The sequence below is a fragment of the Anomaloglossus baeobatrachus genome, chromosome 8 (assembly GCF_048569485.1).
Source record: "Anomaloglossus baeobatrachus isolate aAnoBae1 chromosome 8, aAnoBae1.hap1, whole genome shotgun sequence".
Taxonomy (NCBI): domain Eukaryota; kingdom Metazoa; phylum Chordata; class Amphibia; order Anura; family Aromobatidae; genus Anomaloglossus; species Anomaloglossus baeobatrachus.
In genome coordinates this window covers 12,646,956-12,663,290 of record NC_134360.1, presented here as the reverse complement: position 1 = coordinate 12,663,290, position 16,335 = coordinate 12,646,956, and the positions used below count along the sequence as shown (strand labels likewise).

At 42.7% G+C, this 16,335-nt stretch overlaps 1 protein-coding gene across 1 annotated transcript in view; it reads right to left on the bottom strand.

Annotated features, from left to right (window-relative positions):
- Positions 1 to 1,144: 1,144 nt before the first annotated feature.
- CACNA2D3 (calcium voltage-gated channel auxiliary subunit alpha2delta 3) overlaps positions 1,145 to 16,335 on the bottom strand; it is a 1,156,773-nt gene continuing 1,141,582 nt past the window's right edge. Inside the window, exons 36-38 of the mRNA XM_075321303.1 lie at positions 5,486 to 5,598; positions 4,163 to 4,245; positions 1,145 to 1,571 (exon numbers count right to left, since the gene is read on the bottom strand). Coding sequence (XP_075177418.1) covers positions 1,479 to 1,571; positions 4,163 to 4,245; positions 5,486 to 5,598 — 289 coding nt within the window. The 3' untranslated portion in view covers positions 1,145 to 1,478. The remainder of the gene's footprint in view (positions 1,572 to 4,162; positions 4,246 to 5,485; positions 5,599 to 16,335) is intronic.

Here is a 16,335-nt window from a genome sequence, read left to right as displayed (position 1 = left end):
TTCAGTCTTAGGACACCTCAGAGTGTTAGGCTATGTGCGCACAGTGTGTTTTTCGTGGCATTTTTGCGCGTTTTTCGGGTGCGTTTTTGGCCTCAAAACTGCATGACTTTGCTTCCCCAGCAAAGTCTTTGAGTTTTCATTTTTGCTGTCCGCACACAACGGTTTTTTTAAGCTGCGTTTTTGAGCTTAAAAAAAAAATGGACATGTCAATTCTTTCCTGCGTTTTTCTGCGTTTTCCCCCCATGCAATGCATTGTAAAACCGCAGAAAAACGCAGAGATCAAAAATGCAGCAAAACGCAGCCAAAAACGCACCAAATCGCAGTAAAAACACATGCGTTTTTTGCCAGGGGTGCGTTTTTTTAGCGGCCAAAAACGCAGCGTCAAAAAAACGCAGTGTGTGAACTTAGCCTTATATTCGTCTTTTCAGGGCAATTTGGGTTTTTGCAGTACATGAATATAATTTTTGTAAAAAAAAATAATAAAAAAATAGGCAAAGATGGCGAATTTGAAGCAAAAAACAAAAATTGTTCATCTCTATTAACTTGTTGTTCTTATCTAACAGTAAACAAAAAAAAAAGACAATGTCCAAATTATTGTGTTTCCCGTTCCTCGGAATGAGACAATAAAAGTTAATAAGTGACATCTATGCCAAAATAGAACCCAAACACAATCTTTTAGCCCTCAATCAGTTCTATCGATGGATAAAAAAAAGGTTATAGTTGTTGAAATGCAACAATGGAAACAAAACAAAAAAGTTTTAAAAGTTAAAAATGTAAACTGTATTTGGGGGTTAAGTTATCACATAAGGAAATCTATTGGCGGCTCCGACCACAGAACGTTGCTGGTTGACCTGACTCTTATGATTTTTTAATGGAAAACAGCATTATTAGTTTATATTATCTCGTAGACGGCTGTTTATTGTTTCGCTCGATGTCTACAAATCTCCAGTACACATACAATTTTATCACTCCACAGTTTATGTTACTTTAGCCAAGGTCAAGAAAAAGAAACAAATGTGGTCAGATGATAGCATAACCCAAGGTGGAGTTGTCCTTTAATGCACTTCTGAGCTTCGTGTTCGGGCCAAAAGGTCGGAAGAACTATTAGTGACGAATTATTAACAAAAACGTCCAGGCAGTGGAATCATGATTTTAATATACTTTATTTAAAAAGTACACCATTTTAAATTATTTTCGATGTGGCAAAGCTGAAAATGAGGGTCACCAGTGTCTGCTGTCCGGCTGTAATGGGGTGTGATAATTAATGAGGCTTTCGCGGCTGAATGAATTGCGGACTAGAAGAATTTTCTTGTTTGGATTATCGGCGAGTTTTTTTTATTTTTTACTCCTCTCCGACAGTTTAAAGTCATGAAATGCTGATGTTTAGACTACATTTCGTCTCTTCTATATTGCACCAATCATCTCAGTTCACAGTTTATCCAGGTGTGTCGCATGCCATGAAGTCAGTGCAGTCAATGTCACCTGGAGATGTAGACCATTAGAAGAGATAGCAGCATCGTTATGGGCCGGGAAGAGATGCCGAAAGCTCCACCACATTCTCTGGCATTTTCCTAAAAAAAACGGTAACCAAAAAATTAGATTGAATAATGGATAAAATGATACTACTACTACTACTACTACTACTACTACTACATAAGTTAATTAAAGTGGGTTTCGATAAAAATTGGTTGTATATCAAGTGAAGACATTGAATTGGCGTATTGCTTGGCCACTTGATCTGCTCTTCCTTATTCCGAAGCCGTCTGACCGGCCTCTATAGTCACTGGCCAAACATGTGGTCAGCCAGAAAGGCAGAAGGAAAACGTATTGGTACTTTCCTGGTGCCACTGTCACTTTACTGTAGGTTGTCACAACAGTTGGTCTTCCACTAATCAGATATTCTCATGTGATGTTCAGCTCTGCATGCACTTGGTGGCACAGCGGCGTCAGACTCTGTTCACACTACAACACTAACAATCAACCTAATGCTTCAGAATTGTTCAGTCAGAGCCGGATGTTGGGTGATTAAGGTTCACTGGTCTTCGCCCTGCAGGAGTTATCTCCTGCAGAGTGGTGAGCTGCAACTAAGAGCTCAGGTTGCTGATTGCCACGTGCATCTGTCTTCTCCCTATTTAAAGTACAGTTTTCATCCAGGATGCGCAGAAGACAGCTTCATCATAGCCCCGGCATCCCAGTCTTTGTGGTGAACCTGTCTAGGGTGATCTGTGCTGCGATATTGAGTGGTGTGGACGTTGCCCGGTTGAGCGTTACTTCCTTACCTTTTCTTTATTCCCTTGTACAAATATTGTCTCTCCTGTGTGTTTTCAGTGCAGTGTGTACGAGTTTTCGATTTCTGTTGTCCGTGTCATTTTTGTGAGGTTTTGCTATTGTGTTTTCCAGCTTGCCACAACAGTGTGGGAGAGGGGGAGTAAGATCAGGGCTTGGACAGAAGTCAGGGTCATGCTGGAGGCTCAGAACCGGCTACCATCAAGCCTACCTCTGAGATAAGGAACAACCCAGGGATTCAAGTCTGAGGGCCAATTGAGGGTCACCTGTCCTGTCATTACATACCCCGTGACAGGTATTAGTGGCAGAACCAATCGTTATTTCACGAATGTCTATCCTTACACAATGCTTCTATCTACAAAATGTAGATGGGTAGAATTGTGTGGAATTGACTCGCTCACTGGTAGGAATGGTAAAAATAATTATTTTAAACTAAAAAAATATGGCTAATTTCTATAAAAAATGGCATCTCCTCTGTCAATACATTGTATTCGATATTCCAGCTCTGCACCAGTCACTTCATTAAGGGGACAGGTGACGTGTTGTTTTTGGAAGAAAACATTCATGTTTTTCTAATTAAGGACAACCCGATGTCTCCACTATGGTGTCTATTTTTTCAGTCTGGAGAGAGAGCTTTTGTTTTTATCTTTTTATGACATTAGAGTTCGTGTAGTCTGAACATGAAGCTGCAAACACCGCCCTAATATTGATAAAGATTAACCCTTTGCTTTCATATTTAGAAATTTGCTGCTGATCTGCAGATCAAACAAGGAATGCTGGGAGATTTCAGCTCCTGCAGTAAATGCAGCTCAGGCAATAACCATGGATCTTGCATGCTGGCAGAAGTGTAAACGTTTTTAACTGGATATCGTCTCTTTTTTTCTCCAGGTCAATCTAAAGAATCCCGCAAGTCAGGTATTTACAAAGACCTTGAGTCTAAAGCGGGCTTTACACACTGTGATATCAGTCCCGATATCGCTAATGTGGGTACCCGCCCCCATGTGTTGCGCGACACGGGCAAATCGCTGCCCGTGCCGCACAACATCGCCCAGACCCGTCACACATACTTACCTGCCTGGCGATGTCGCTGTGACCGGCGAACCGCTTCCTTTCTAAGGGGGCGGTCCGTGCGGCGTCACAGCGACGTCACTGAGCGGCCGCCCAATAGCAGCGGAGGGGCGGAGCTGAGTGGGACGTAACATCCCGCCCACCTCCTTCCTTCCACATAGCGGCCGGGAGGCAGGTAAGGAGATGTTCCTCGTTCCTGCGGTATCACACGGAGCGATGTGTGCTGCCGCAGGAACGAGGAACAACCTCGTTACTGCTGCAGTAACGATTTTTGAGAATGGACCCCCATGTCACCGATGAGCGAATTTGCAAGTTTTTGCAACGATGCAAAATCGCTCATAGGTGTCACACGCAACGGCATCGCTAATGCGGCCGGATGTGCGTCACCAATTCAGTGACCCCAACGACTTCGCATTAGCGATGTCGTAGCGTGTAAAGCCCCCTTTAGTGATTTTCCATATCACAAGTCTGAATTTTAGTCATTGTTTCATACCTTCCCAGTAGAGATGAGCGGATAACTCAGTGTGCTCTGACCATGGACAGGAGCTGGGCTAAATTGAAGAGCTCACGTGTCCAGTGGCCAAGCGTAACATCATCTGTGCTGTGTTTGCGCCCCCAGGTGACATTTCACCATTTCACCAGTGCGGCTAATTAGAAGTCGAGTCCAGAATCCCAGAAGGTAAAGAAATGTGGATAGCTTCTGTCCACGGCCAGGGAGCACTGATCTGGCCAATGACCCAGGGTAACACAATGCAATATACTCATCTCTACTTCCAGCTACACAGATAAGGTGACTCTCGCAACTTACTTCTGGATGGAATCCGTGGCAGGACTCTGGTCGCCTTCGTATCTTCTGGGATTTTAAGCGTTCACATTTGAGGGATTCGTTGTGTACAGTGGAGTTAAGGAAAAAGATTTAGAAAACCCAAGTAAATCCATTTCTGCTGTATGAATTAGCGCCCGACCAGAGCAAATCTGGTGGATGACACTGGGCAAATATACATGAGAATCTCCATATTGTCTTCAGGAAGGGGGGGACAACTTTGAGTGAGTGTTGCCATAATACTCCCCAAATATGTGTGCCTAATACTGTCTACTAGAGCAGCGCAAACCCATGGAAGTTCGGTTCGGCGTCTGTAGCTGAACCGTATCTCCACTGGTTTGGACTTGGCCCGAACCCCAATGGTAGTAACTGATTGGCAGTTCGAGTCTCTGCCCACATACAGCCAGCCATAAATAAACAGATCACTTCCGGGAGAGGGCGAGCGGGGTTTTAACAATTGTTGGACACTACATCCGTTCACGCTTTTGTTACCCCAAGTGTGAGCTGATCAAATACTGCAAGGGGCTCGCACCGAGAGTATCTGAGCACATCAATGCTCACGTGAGTGGTCAACATATGTAAAGCACCCGAACTCTGTTTTTTTGGGAAAAGTTGGTGTTTGGCCCGAAAACCAAACATCGAATGTCAGATTGGCTCATCTCTACTGTTTATATGATTCCACCATTTAGATGTTTAGTAACACAGAATCTACAAAATGTCTTGTGCATTAGTTACCAATGAGTACATAATACACCCCACTCGTCCTAACTAAGAGGAACGGTAAGGGAAGAGTTTCCCAGTAGACTGCTTGAGATAGCCATAAAAAGCTGCGAACCTATGAATTGTGAAGTCTTAAAAGCATCTGTCTCTTGTTCTCTCTGGTCATTCTGGCTCATTTAAAGCCGCTTCAGCTGTGTTGTTTTTTTTATTGTACCACTGGAGTGGTGTTTAAAATCTAAGCCCCCTGCCCCCAGTCTTATACTCACCCTCTGACATATTCATCTGTTTCCTGAGTCGCTCCAGTCAGTTTCCGGAATTTTGTGACCTGCCGGCAGCGTCAGTGTTGATGAAGGCGCCAGAAGTCAAAACTCAATATAAGTCTATGAGAGCCTCGTTCTGGCCTCGTTTTTGCTCTCATAGACTTGCATTGTGAGCTTGTGACAAAACTTCTGATTTCCGGTCAGTCAAAAATTGCAGCCACATGATGGCACCGCAGGACCGAAGTGATGCTGAAAAAGTCAAAATACAGTAGACCTGAGTAAGACAACATACAATAAAGATAGATAGATAGATGATAGTAAAGGATATATCTTATTTCGATAGGTGCCATAGTGATTGGGGCCACGTTGCTACAGCTGCAGACGTTGTCCACCACGACCATGAAGAGATTGCTGCTGGGAATTTGTTGAATTACAAATGACCTGAAAAGCAAAACAAAACAATAGACATAAAAATGTATGGCTGAAAAAATAACTTTAAACAAGTTTCAAAAAGAAGTTATATTAATGGCGTTGTGTCCCCCCTTTCTAGAGATACTCGGCCCTGGCTCTTAAACCCATTGGTTCTTGACCATTATTGATGGGGGCTACTGATTTCCTGTATAACAGAAATGAAGTATAACATTGGGATTATTTGGAATAATGGCAAATCATCGTATTCATAGTCCTACTACAGTGAGTCTTCCGGAATGGGGGCTCCTATGGCTAATGGAGGAAAAATACAGAGAGAAAGTAATTTGAGCAGGATTGATAATCGAGGAAAATCCACTTTAAAAACCCTTCCGACAATTGGACATACTAGTGCATTCATCTTCTAACAAAAATAGAACTATTGTGTAAGTTCCAGGTTCCTCCTTAAGGCACAGCCTGTTTGGCAACATTTATAAAAACTGCACTGAAATCGAAGGAGTATACAACCTTGACCAAATTCTGGAAGGTGAGCCAAGACTTGTGAAAGAATGGGAAGTTTTGAAAGATCTTTTTGTTGGCAATTGTTTTTGTCCAGCTTTTAAATATACAATACATTGGAGCAATGTAATCGAAGCTCGACAATTTTGGTGAAATCCGCCAACGATCTTATGTGTAACAAAGAAAGAAGGATCATACTGGTCAAACCTTTGTTGTCACGGTATAAAGCCTCTGCCGGAAGTGTCATATGGTGGCTTATTCTCTTTCCACCAGTGAAAACACCTTCACATTCAATATGTGTTCGCGGAGCTGAGAATGACAAACCACAAACCATTCCGCAGAATTCTTTGACAAAGAGTTTAGTCCAAATGGTGGAAAAGGTTTTCGAAACCATGTTAATGACCCATTTGTTTTTATCTAGTGGTGGTCGGACATTAAAACCATCAACCCTTACAAAATTAAACTATGGTAGTCTAAATTCTATAAAAATATTGTACATTTCACCAAAAAAACTATGAAAATTTAGTAAAAAAATAAATGTTTTTTTGACGATGACTTACGACTTCATGTGAGTTATTCAGACACTATAAATTGTAAGGAAAACTGAACTGAAATTGAATGAGTATATATACAGTATACAACCTTGTCCAAATTCTGGAAGGGAAGCCAAGACTAGTGAAAGAATGGGAAGTTTCGAAAGATCCTTTCTAATGCGCTATTAGCCGGTTACATTCCGTGTTTTCTTATTAATGTTTGCCTTCCCCACCTGCAAGTTCTTCTCTATAAGCCAAAAGCAAACTCAAAAAGATGAAGGAGGTTAAGAAAATAAATAAATAAAAAAGAAAATCCCGGCCTGGAGGCTTTTCAATTTGAATAAGTGATAGCAATCCTCTTGTGCTCATTTTTCTGGCACCGCGTTTTGCAATTTGCAAATTTTGAGCTTTCACAGTCGTTTTATTAGATTGGTTTGGCAGGCTCAAGTGGCACTTGGTAAGCAGATTTAAATCACAAACAAATGTACCTGCTGACATCGAGGCGCGGAACATAGACTTGGCCTGTTTATTGTACCATGTTCCGCCGGGAATCTACGTCTATAGGCTTTGAACCTGAGTATATAAAAGGGTTTTTAGGAATGGTGGGCATCACTAGTTGGATGTTGAGTTTCCATCCATAGGTCATTGGGCAAATCATCCAAGGGTTGCCAAAAACCCATCACCAAAATGCCATCTAGATATTGATGTCCGTATAAATACCCACCACCCAAATAATGTAGGATATTTCCAATCCAGGCACAACGTCAGTGGTCTACCAAATGAATAAAATGATATCAGTGCCGGTTGAGAACAGGTAGATGGCCACACCTGACTTAGGGGTACTTTGCACGTTGCGACATCGCTACTGCGATATTGTCGGGGTCAAATCGAAAGTGACGCACATCCGGCGCCGGTAATGACATCGCAACGTGTAAAGCCTAGATGCGCCGATAAACGATCGCAAAAGCGTCGTAAATCGGTGATCTGTGTAGCGTCGGTCATTTCCATAATGTCGCACCAATAGGAGATACAATGTTGTTCCTCGTTCCTGCGGCAGCACACATCGCTGTGTATGAAGCCGCAGGAGTGAGGAACATCTCCTTACCTGCCTCCACCGGCTATGCAGAATTAAGGAGGTTACGTCCCGCTCATCTCCCCCTTCCACTTCTATTGGCCGCCTGCCGTGTGACGTCGCTGTGACGCCGCCTGACCCACCCCCTTAGGAAGGAGGTGGGTCGCCGGCCAGAGTGACGTCGCAGGGCAGCTAAGTGCGTGTGAAGCTGCCGTAGCAATAATGTTCACTACGGCAGCTATCACAAGATATCGCATGTGTGACGGGGGCAGGTGCTATCGCGATGCTAGCGATGTCGCAACGTGCAAAGTACCCCTAACTCTTCATTAAATAATTTCACTTATTGGAAAATCTAAGCAAAATATGCTCAAACATTTTTGAAATTCTTCCATAATTACCAACTAGTAGATAGCAAAATTATAGCTCTACATGGCGCAAAAAAAAATTATTCAAGGGTAAAATTCAGACATCAAATATCATGTAAAAAAATGTGGATCTACGTGTTTCAGATGAGAACGATCCCTACTCATCAATACTTACCAGCTGTTGAAAATTTTCCATGATTGTTCACATTTTCATAATTCCCAAATCTACGGCTGTCCCAGGCATAAAGTAACTGGATTTATGTAAATTACGCCCAATTTTGGTAGGTTGTAGGTAGACATGACTTGGTGGCTTTTCTGGATGCAGTTGGTTTTATCCAGGTGGGACTTAAAGGGGTTTTCTAGTGAAAACAAATTATCACCCATCCTACAGGATAGTTGATTGATTCTTGGGGATCTGACCACTGGGACACAGATTGGCAGAATGGGGAACTACTATAATTCAGCAGCAGTGGTGCACATGCTCAGTTACTTCTTCATTCATTCCTTATGGGGCTGCTCTCAGCTTTTTCCGGAAGCCCTACAGGGAATAATTAGAGCGTAGTCTGACCTGCTGCTCCATCTTGAAACAGGGATAGAAGTGCCCCCTCGAGGATAATATTTCCCCATTGTGCCAATCGGTGCAAGTCCCAGTGGTTGGTCCTCAATCTATCAGTAAATTATCACCCATCCTGAGGAAGGGTGATACTTGTTTTCAACCCCTATAAAAGTCCCTATTCTGACAACATCAAGATTCTTGATGGGGAATCAGTCATATGTAGGCAATCTACTCACTGAAAACTGGTATATGAAACTGCCAGTAGATAAGGACCCCTACATGTACATAGCTTTAAAGGGAACCTGTAATGTTCCAAAATACTATTAACCTGCTGATTTAATAGCATTTTAAAGCTGTGTGGCCATTACACTGAAAATCTGGCTATCGGGAGCATATTAACTTTATTCCTCCCGGCAGCCTCTGGCTTTCACTCATGAAGGCGGGGCTTCAGTCACCGCTCAATACAACATGATTGGTGGCTGTAACCACTGCTCGGTAATGATTTATTGCTGAGTCATCTGGCAATCAGTGTCCGGGCACTTTTACAACCGCCACTTATATGCACTGAGCGTTGACTGAAACCATGCTGACAGTGCCTCTATGACTAAAAGCTGGAGGATGCCGGGACGAAAAAAATGTATTATCTCCCAGTAGCTGAGCTCAGTGGCCGCACAGTCTTAGAACACTCTTAACCTGCAGTTTAACCCCATATCTTCAAGTTAATAGCGTTCTAAAGCTGGTCAGCCATCCGGGTCAAAATCCGGTTATCGGGAGAATATTAACTTTATTCCTCCCGGCAGCCTCTGGCTTTCAGTCATAGAGGCTTGGGCAGCAGGGCTTCAGTCATCGCTCAGTGCAAAGTGAGCGGTGGCTGTAACCACTCTCTGGTACTGATGTATTGCTGAGCAATCTGCCAATCAGTGCCGGGACACATTTACATCAGCCACTTATATGTACTGAGCGGTCACTCAATCTGTGCTGACAGTGCCTCTATGACTGAAAGCCGGAGGGTGCCGGGACAAATAAAGTTTATTATCTCCCAGTAGCCAAGCTCAGTGGCCGCACAACTTTAGAACACTTTTAACATGCAAGTTAACCCCTAATCCTGAGGATAATAAGTTTGGGGAAATAATAGGTTCCCTTTAAGGCTACTTTCATACTTGCGTTGTGCGACATCCGTTGCAATCCGCCGCCTTGAGGAATTGCGGTAACCGTTGCAGGAATCTGTTTATTACTCATAGGCTTCTATTAAGAGCGGATTGCAACGGATGGTCTTGCGTTACATCCACCCCCCAGAGCATTAGTCGTTTTGTCACTGACTGTCGGGCAGGAGGAACGCGCAATATAGCGTTTTTTGAGCGGCGGAATTCTTTTTTTTTTCACTGTGCATGCTCAGCTCATGTTTCTCTCTCTCTCTCTCGGTGGTTGAACGATCAGCTGATCGGCCGGTTTTTGTGAACGATCAGCTGATCGCCCAGCGACTGGCTTTTGTGAACGATCAGCTGATCGCCCAGCGACTGGCTTTTGTGAACGATCAGCTGATCGCCCGGCGGCTGGCTTTTGTGAACGATCAGCTGATCGCCCGGCGGCTGGCTTTTGTGAACGATCAGCTGATCGCCCGGCAGCTGGCTTTTGTGAACGATCAGCTGATCGCCCGGCGGCTGGCTTTTGTGAACGATCAGCTGATCGCCCGGCGGCTGGCTTTTGTGAACGATCAGCTGATCGCCCGGCAGCTGGCCGCCGTATGATCACCTCATCATTCACAATACCCCGGTAAAACAGTAAAAACGAAACAAAAAACGGATCGTTGTTGTGCTGCATCAGTCACATCAGTTGTGCCACTATCTGCAACGCTTTCGTTGCATCAGTCACAAAACTGATTGTGATGCATGCCGCACAATGCAAGTGTGAAAGTAGCCTTAGGTGTGCACTGTGGTCCATGCGGCATGTGTAGAGAAAGTAGGGAAATGATAACTTCATTAATGATGTATATAGCCGTTACTTTGTCAAAATTGTAGTTTGTTGCCCTTGTCTTAAATCTAAATTAACAGACCTATGACTTGTTGGTGCCCAGAAATAGAAATGTTGCAACACATAGATAGAGGCACACATGGCACAGAAGATGCACTCAGAAAAAGGAGAATCCTTACCCCCTAATGCTCGGGATATGGAATATTTCTATTTGTAGATTTATTTTTCTTTTCACCACCAAATTAAAGTTCTCCGTACAGTTGAGATGGACATTAATCAATCGCCATGAACACCTGCTCGCTTGGCACTCGTCCTTCTTCACAGAGCTCATAGTAAAGCGTCTATCTGCTCCATGGCGGTTCACGGCAAATATAGAATCAAGTTTAATTTTGTTTATTTTGTGGTAAATAAAAATATGTCTAAAATCTCACATGGGTCAAGTTATTCATCCGAGCGCCGTGTCTTTATAGGCATGAATAACGATTCAGATGTATGGACAGAGGACGCATTTAGTTCATTGTCCGGCAAACACAAACACCGGTCACGCATCACTCGTTCACCCGTGAGCAGTTAAAGGGGTAATTCTACTTAAAAAAATGCAGTTTGATTTGTTTGTAACTTAAAAATAAAAACACTTTTATTTTACAAATTGCTTATTTTCACTTCTTTCTTTCCTGCTGAATCTATAAATGTTAATAGCTTGTTCTGGGGGAGGCCATGATGGAATCATTCAGCTACCTCTGCAACAACATCCTGTCATGTGACCTTACAATAATATATTGGTGAGTGAAGATCACATGACAGGAAGTCCATGGAAAGACAAATGTAGCAACTTTTTGTCTACAGTCAAGATTCTTAATTACAATTATGAGTAAGTTCATCAATTTTCAAACTCATTTTTTCCTGACAAAACTTTAGGCCTTGCTTTTTCTTCTGAGACGTGACACTTTAAAATAGTGCATAATGTCGAGGACCCGATGGATAGATAGGCCATCAAGGTTTGGACATCGGAGACCTAAGCCTATGACATCCCTGACAATATGCAGAATATAGGGGCAGTGCAAAAACATAGATCACTAGTTGATTACACATACATTGCGTGCTGTAACTGGTACTGAGCCTTAAAGGAAGCTAAATACGCAAATTGCCTCTTCAGAAAGGACAGAGACTTAAGCTGGGTTCACACTAAACGACAGCGACAACGACGTCGCTGTTATGTCACCATTTTTGGTGACGTAACAGCGACCTTGTAAGTCGCTGTTATGATCGCTGCTTAGCTGTCAAACACAGCAGAAGCAGCGATCATAACGTCGCTGTGCTACATGTTCAGAGAGCAGGGAACCGCGCTTAGCGCTGGCTCCTTGCTCTCCTACAGTACACATCGGGTTAATTAATTAACCCGATGTGTGCTGCAGCTACATGTCACAGTTCAGAGAGCAGGGAGCCGCGCGCACTGCTTAGCGCTGGCTCCTTGCTCTCCTTGCTACAGTATACATCGGGTTAATTACCCGATGCATACTGCAGCCACATGTCACAGTGCAGGAGCCGGCACTGGCAGCAAGAGCGGAGGCTGGTAACCAGCGTAAACATCGGGTAACCAGGGAAAGGTCTTCCCTTGGTTACCCGATGTTTACGCTGGTTACAGCTTACCGCAGCTGCCAGTGCCGGCTCCTGCTCGCTTCATTTCGTCACTCTCTCGCTGTCACACACAGCGATGTGTGTGTCACAGCAGGAGAGGGACGACCAAAAAATGAAGCTGGACATTCAGCAACGACCGGCGACCTCACAGCAGGGGCCAGGTCGTTGCTGGATGTCACACACAGCGACAGCGACGGGACGTCGCTGCAACGTCACAGAAAATGGTGACGTAGCAGCGACGTCGTTGTCGTTGTCGCTGTGTGTGACACCAGCTTTAAACACCTATTGGATGTAACAATCCGAAAAGTCAATATTGGCCCTTTAATGAGACTTTGAACAGGACTTAGGGTAATAAATATAAGCAGAAAATCCATTTGTGCAGACATGTGTTCCAGGGTGTTTACCCTTCCTCAGTGCAAAGCAGGAGATCTGATTTAGCTGGGTGAGAGGCCTCTGATTGGAGCTTTACGGGAGAACATTTATCCTTGTGGAGAGTGACAAGTCAGCATAACAAGACTTATAGACCATGCAATGGTTCACTGTGAATTTAAATATGCAAATAGCCTCTTTAGAGAAAATGGAAATGAACCTTTTGAATGAAGCAATAATAAATATCAATATTAACTCTTTAGTGACTTAGGGTAAGAAACCAAAGCAGAAACACCATTTGCACACACATATTCCAGGGTGTTTACCCCTCCTCAGTGCAAAGCAGGAGATTTGATTTAGCTAGATGAGAAGCCTCTGAATTGAGTTTTAATGGAGAACATTTCTCCTTGTGGAGAGTACCAAAGAAGAGGACTTAAGCCTTTTTAGGACTTGTAGCATTCCTAAGAGCCAATATTGACCCTTTAACCTGCTTTGGCACATAAGGATAAGAAACCAAAGAAGAAACTCCTTTTGCAGACACGTGTTCCGGGGTGTACTGTTTACCCCTCATCAGTGCAAAGCAGGAGATCAGATATGAATAGATGAGAGTCATCTGGGTGGAGCTTTAAGAAAGAACCTTGCTCCATGAGGAGAGTGCCAAGCCAGTGTAAGGAGACTTACAGACCAAGCAATGGTTCTATGGGAATTGAAATATGGAAATAGCTTCTTCAGAGGAAACATACTTGAACCTTTTGGATGTAGCAATCCTTAAAGTCAATATCACCCCTTTAATGTGCCTTGTCACATGACTTAAAAGCTATTATCAAAAAATTACCTATTATTAAAATCAGTTATACTGTATGTGTTACCTATATGTCTTTTTTAATGTATTTAATTATTTTTTTATATTATGATCTTAATAAAAAAAACAAAGTTAGTAATTTTGCAAGTATTATTTTGGCCATTGGAACTTTTTTCAGACCCATACAAAGAATTTTCAGCAGTTTCATCATTTCTGACATTATATTATTATGATAAGTAACACCTCTATAAACAGCTGATAACACAGAATCCACCAATCACAGTAGACGATGTCACAGCTCACCCTGCCCCCCTTCCCTTCACAATGATTTCTGCACATTAGATACTTCAATACAATAGATAAAGGGATTAAACCATTGTGGCTATGTACATGTGTTGTTTCCTGAAACAATAGGAAGTATAAAAAAAGCTCCAGTGGTCGGTGTGAATTTTTTTTTAGTTTATTTTTTTTAATACAGATTTGTGATATGTAGAAACAAATGGCCCCAATTTTTTTTTTTTAAGAGATATAAAAAATAAAATTAACTAATAGCTGATTTTCTGATGACACATTCCCTTTAAGACTAGCTGTGTACATCCTGTTTTGGTTGTTATCGGCAGCCTGTGTTAGACTGGGGCAGCTGGGGCTCCCCAGTAACATTGACTCTGGGGCCATTGATTAACTACATACAAATATTACATTCACACATTTACCTATGTTTCTATATCATAATACCCTGGGTATTAATGAAAAATAAATGCTGAGATGCCTCCTTTGACTGTATACAGTGAAACAAATGTATTATTGTCATGGCGTGGACTTGGGGAGAGTCTAGCGGGAGCCAAAACACACAACGATAGGGGTTCCATCACGATAAACAAGGGGTACTCCGGGGACACTTTAACAATAGAGGGCCCTAGAACTAGTGAGAGGGAAGAAGGACACCTCCTCCACTTACCTGCCACTGTACCCTACACTCCTATGAGGTCCTTATACAGGTTCCTCATCTATTGCCGAGCAGTAACTTGAAGCCCTGAAAAGATCCCACAAAAGACCTTGGCTAGGGAGTGGGCAGGTAAGGGACACTAGCCCCACTGCTGCACTAGAACAACATACTGGGGAAGTAAGACAGATAGGGGGAAAACACCACAACAAAACGGCTGCTGCCAACACAGCAATTTCAACAGAGGGTTTCAGCAGCTCCTTTCACCTCCAGGACCAGCATCCAAATGGCAAAGAGAATAACCAGCACCCTCTGCTGGTAGGCAGAGGGTATATAAAGCGACTGGGAGTGGTTCCAAACCGAAAACACCTGAGCTGGTATTTAGCCTGCTTGCTGGTAAGGAATAATCACATTAACCCTACGACTGCCAAAGGAAAGGTTTAATATTGAGAGTCAAGAATGGAAATGACTCAAGTCCTGGATCTGTCACTAGTCTCATTTTGCAGAGAGATAGGTGTGACAATTGTGCCAACTACTTATGTTAGAGGGATAAGTGATGTATTGCTGCAAGGGGGCCCACCGGAGGATTCTCCTGTTCTCCTGTGGGCCAGTCCAAGCCTGTCGGCAGCAGTCACATGGTTGCCCAACAAGAAAAGAAATTGTAGGATCTGGGCAGTACAGGACGCATAGTGGTGGTGGATTAGTTGGATGTTTATACTTTTTTTTAACTTTTGAGCATGCTGGTTATTCTTTTTATTTACCCCTTTAAGTTACCTTCCACTACCGCCAAGTCCCTTACCCAACCCAACACCACTTATTAACTAATGATTTTTAGATATTGAAATATTGTATCGTTGGCGTAAATGCTAGGACAACAACTTTTTGCGGTTTTCACTTTTTTCCTAATGAAATGGGGAACATCACTTTTTCTGCAAAGTCAGATTGAAATGAAGTTAATTTTTTTTTTCCCGTAAAATATTCAAACACGTAAAAATGTGACCGAATCTAATACGTTTCTGTGCTGAATATAACACTCACGGCACATTCAGAGGAACTGTACAACATTATATAAAAGTGCCCAGCTACAATCCAGCCAAGCTTACATCACTGAGCTGTAGTATATGTGGTTTTGTGGATTTCTATGTGGGTGAGAAGAGGCCATTCGAGGGAAGGAAAAATAATTCCCATTTTTAAGGCAATTTCATAAGCCGAAATACCTCACAGCGTTATAAATAAATCAGAACCGCTCAATTAAAAAAAAAAAAAGTTTTCGTACTTTCAGCCAAATCCTGAAACAAACCAGTTCTCCTTTTTGAAAGGTATTTGTTGAGTGTAACCATAAAATTATAATAATAGCATGTTTAGAGATAATATATTTCAGATACTCTACGAGCCTCCGCGAACGTTGGTAATTGATGTCTTCGAGACACCGTTTTTTTTCGAGAACGTTCTTATCAAACTGGTTTCTAATTATTCCCTGTTCTTCTCGATGTTTCCCTTGGTCGTGTATTAATGAGTTTATTATTTTAAGAAGTTTATGGACTTTTTACTTTATTTGTAACATTATATGACTTTCTCAGCAATGATGGAGCAAAATCCAAACCCAACGTCTACGTGACCTTCAATACCCTTGATGTTCGAGCTTTGGTCTTCCATAAACATGCGATTAGGGGCCAAACAACGTTGTGTTTTTCCAGTGTCGGCACATGTCCGCTATGGTTTAACTTGACCAACAAATTCATATTGCATTAACCTAAGCTTGGATTTGCTTGAACCTAAGCCTCCGGGGAAGAAACCAGAGCCGACTTCTAAGCTAAGGATCTTCCCGCAAGTTTGGACGCTTTATAATTATACTGTGTTATTTTAATGTCTCAGTTGTATATTACTTCTTATTATATTTTGTTACTTTTGTCTTCGTAGCCAGGGCATACTGTGGCGGCGGCACAATGAGAAAACCACCACCTTTTTTTCCCTTTTTTTTCAAACTTTTTTCCATAAGCGC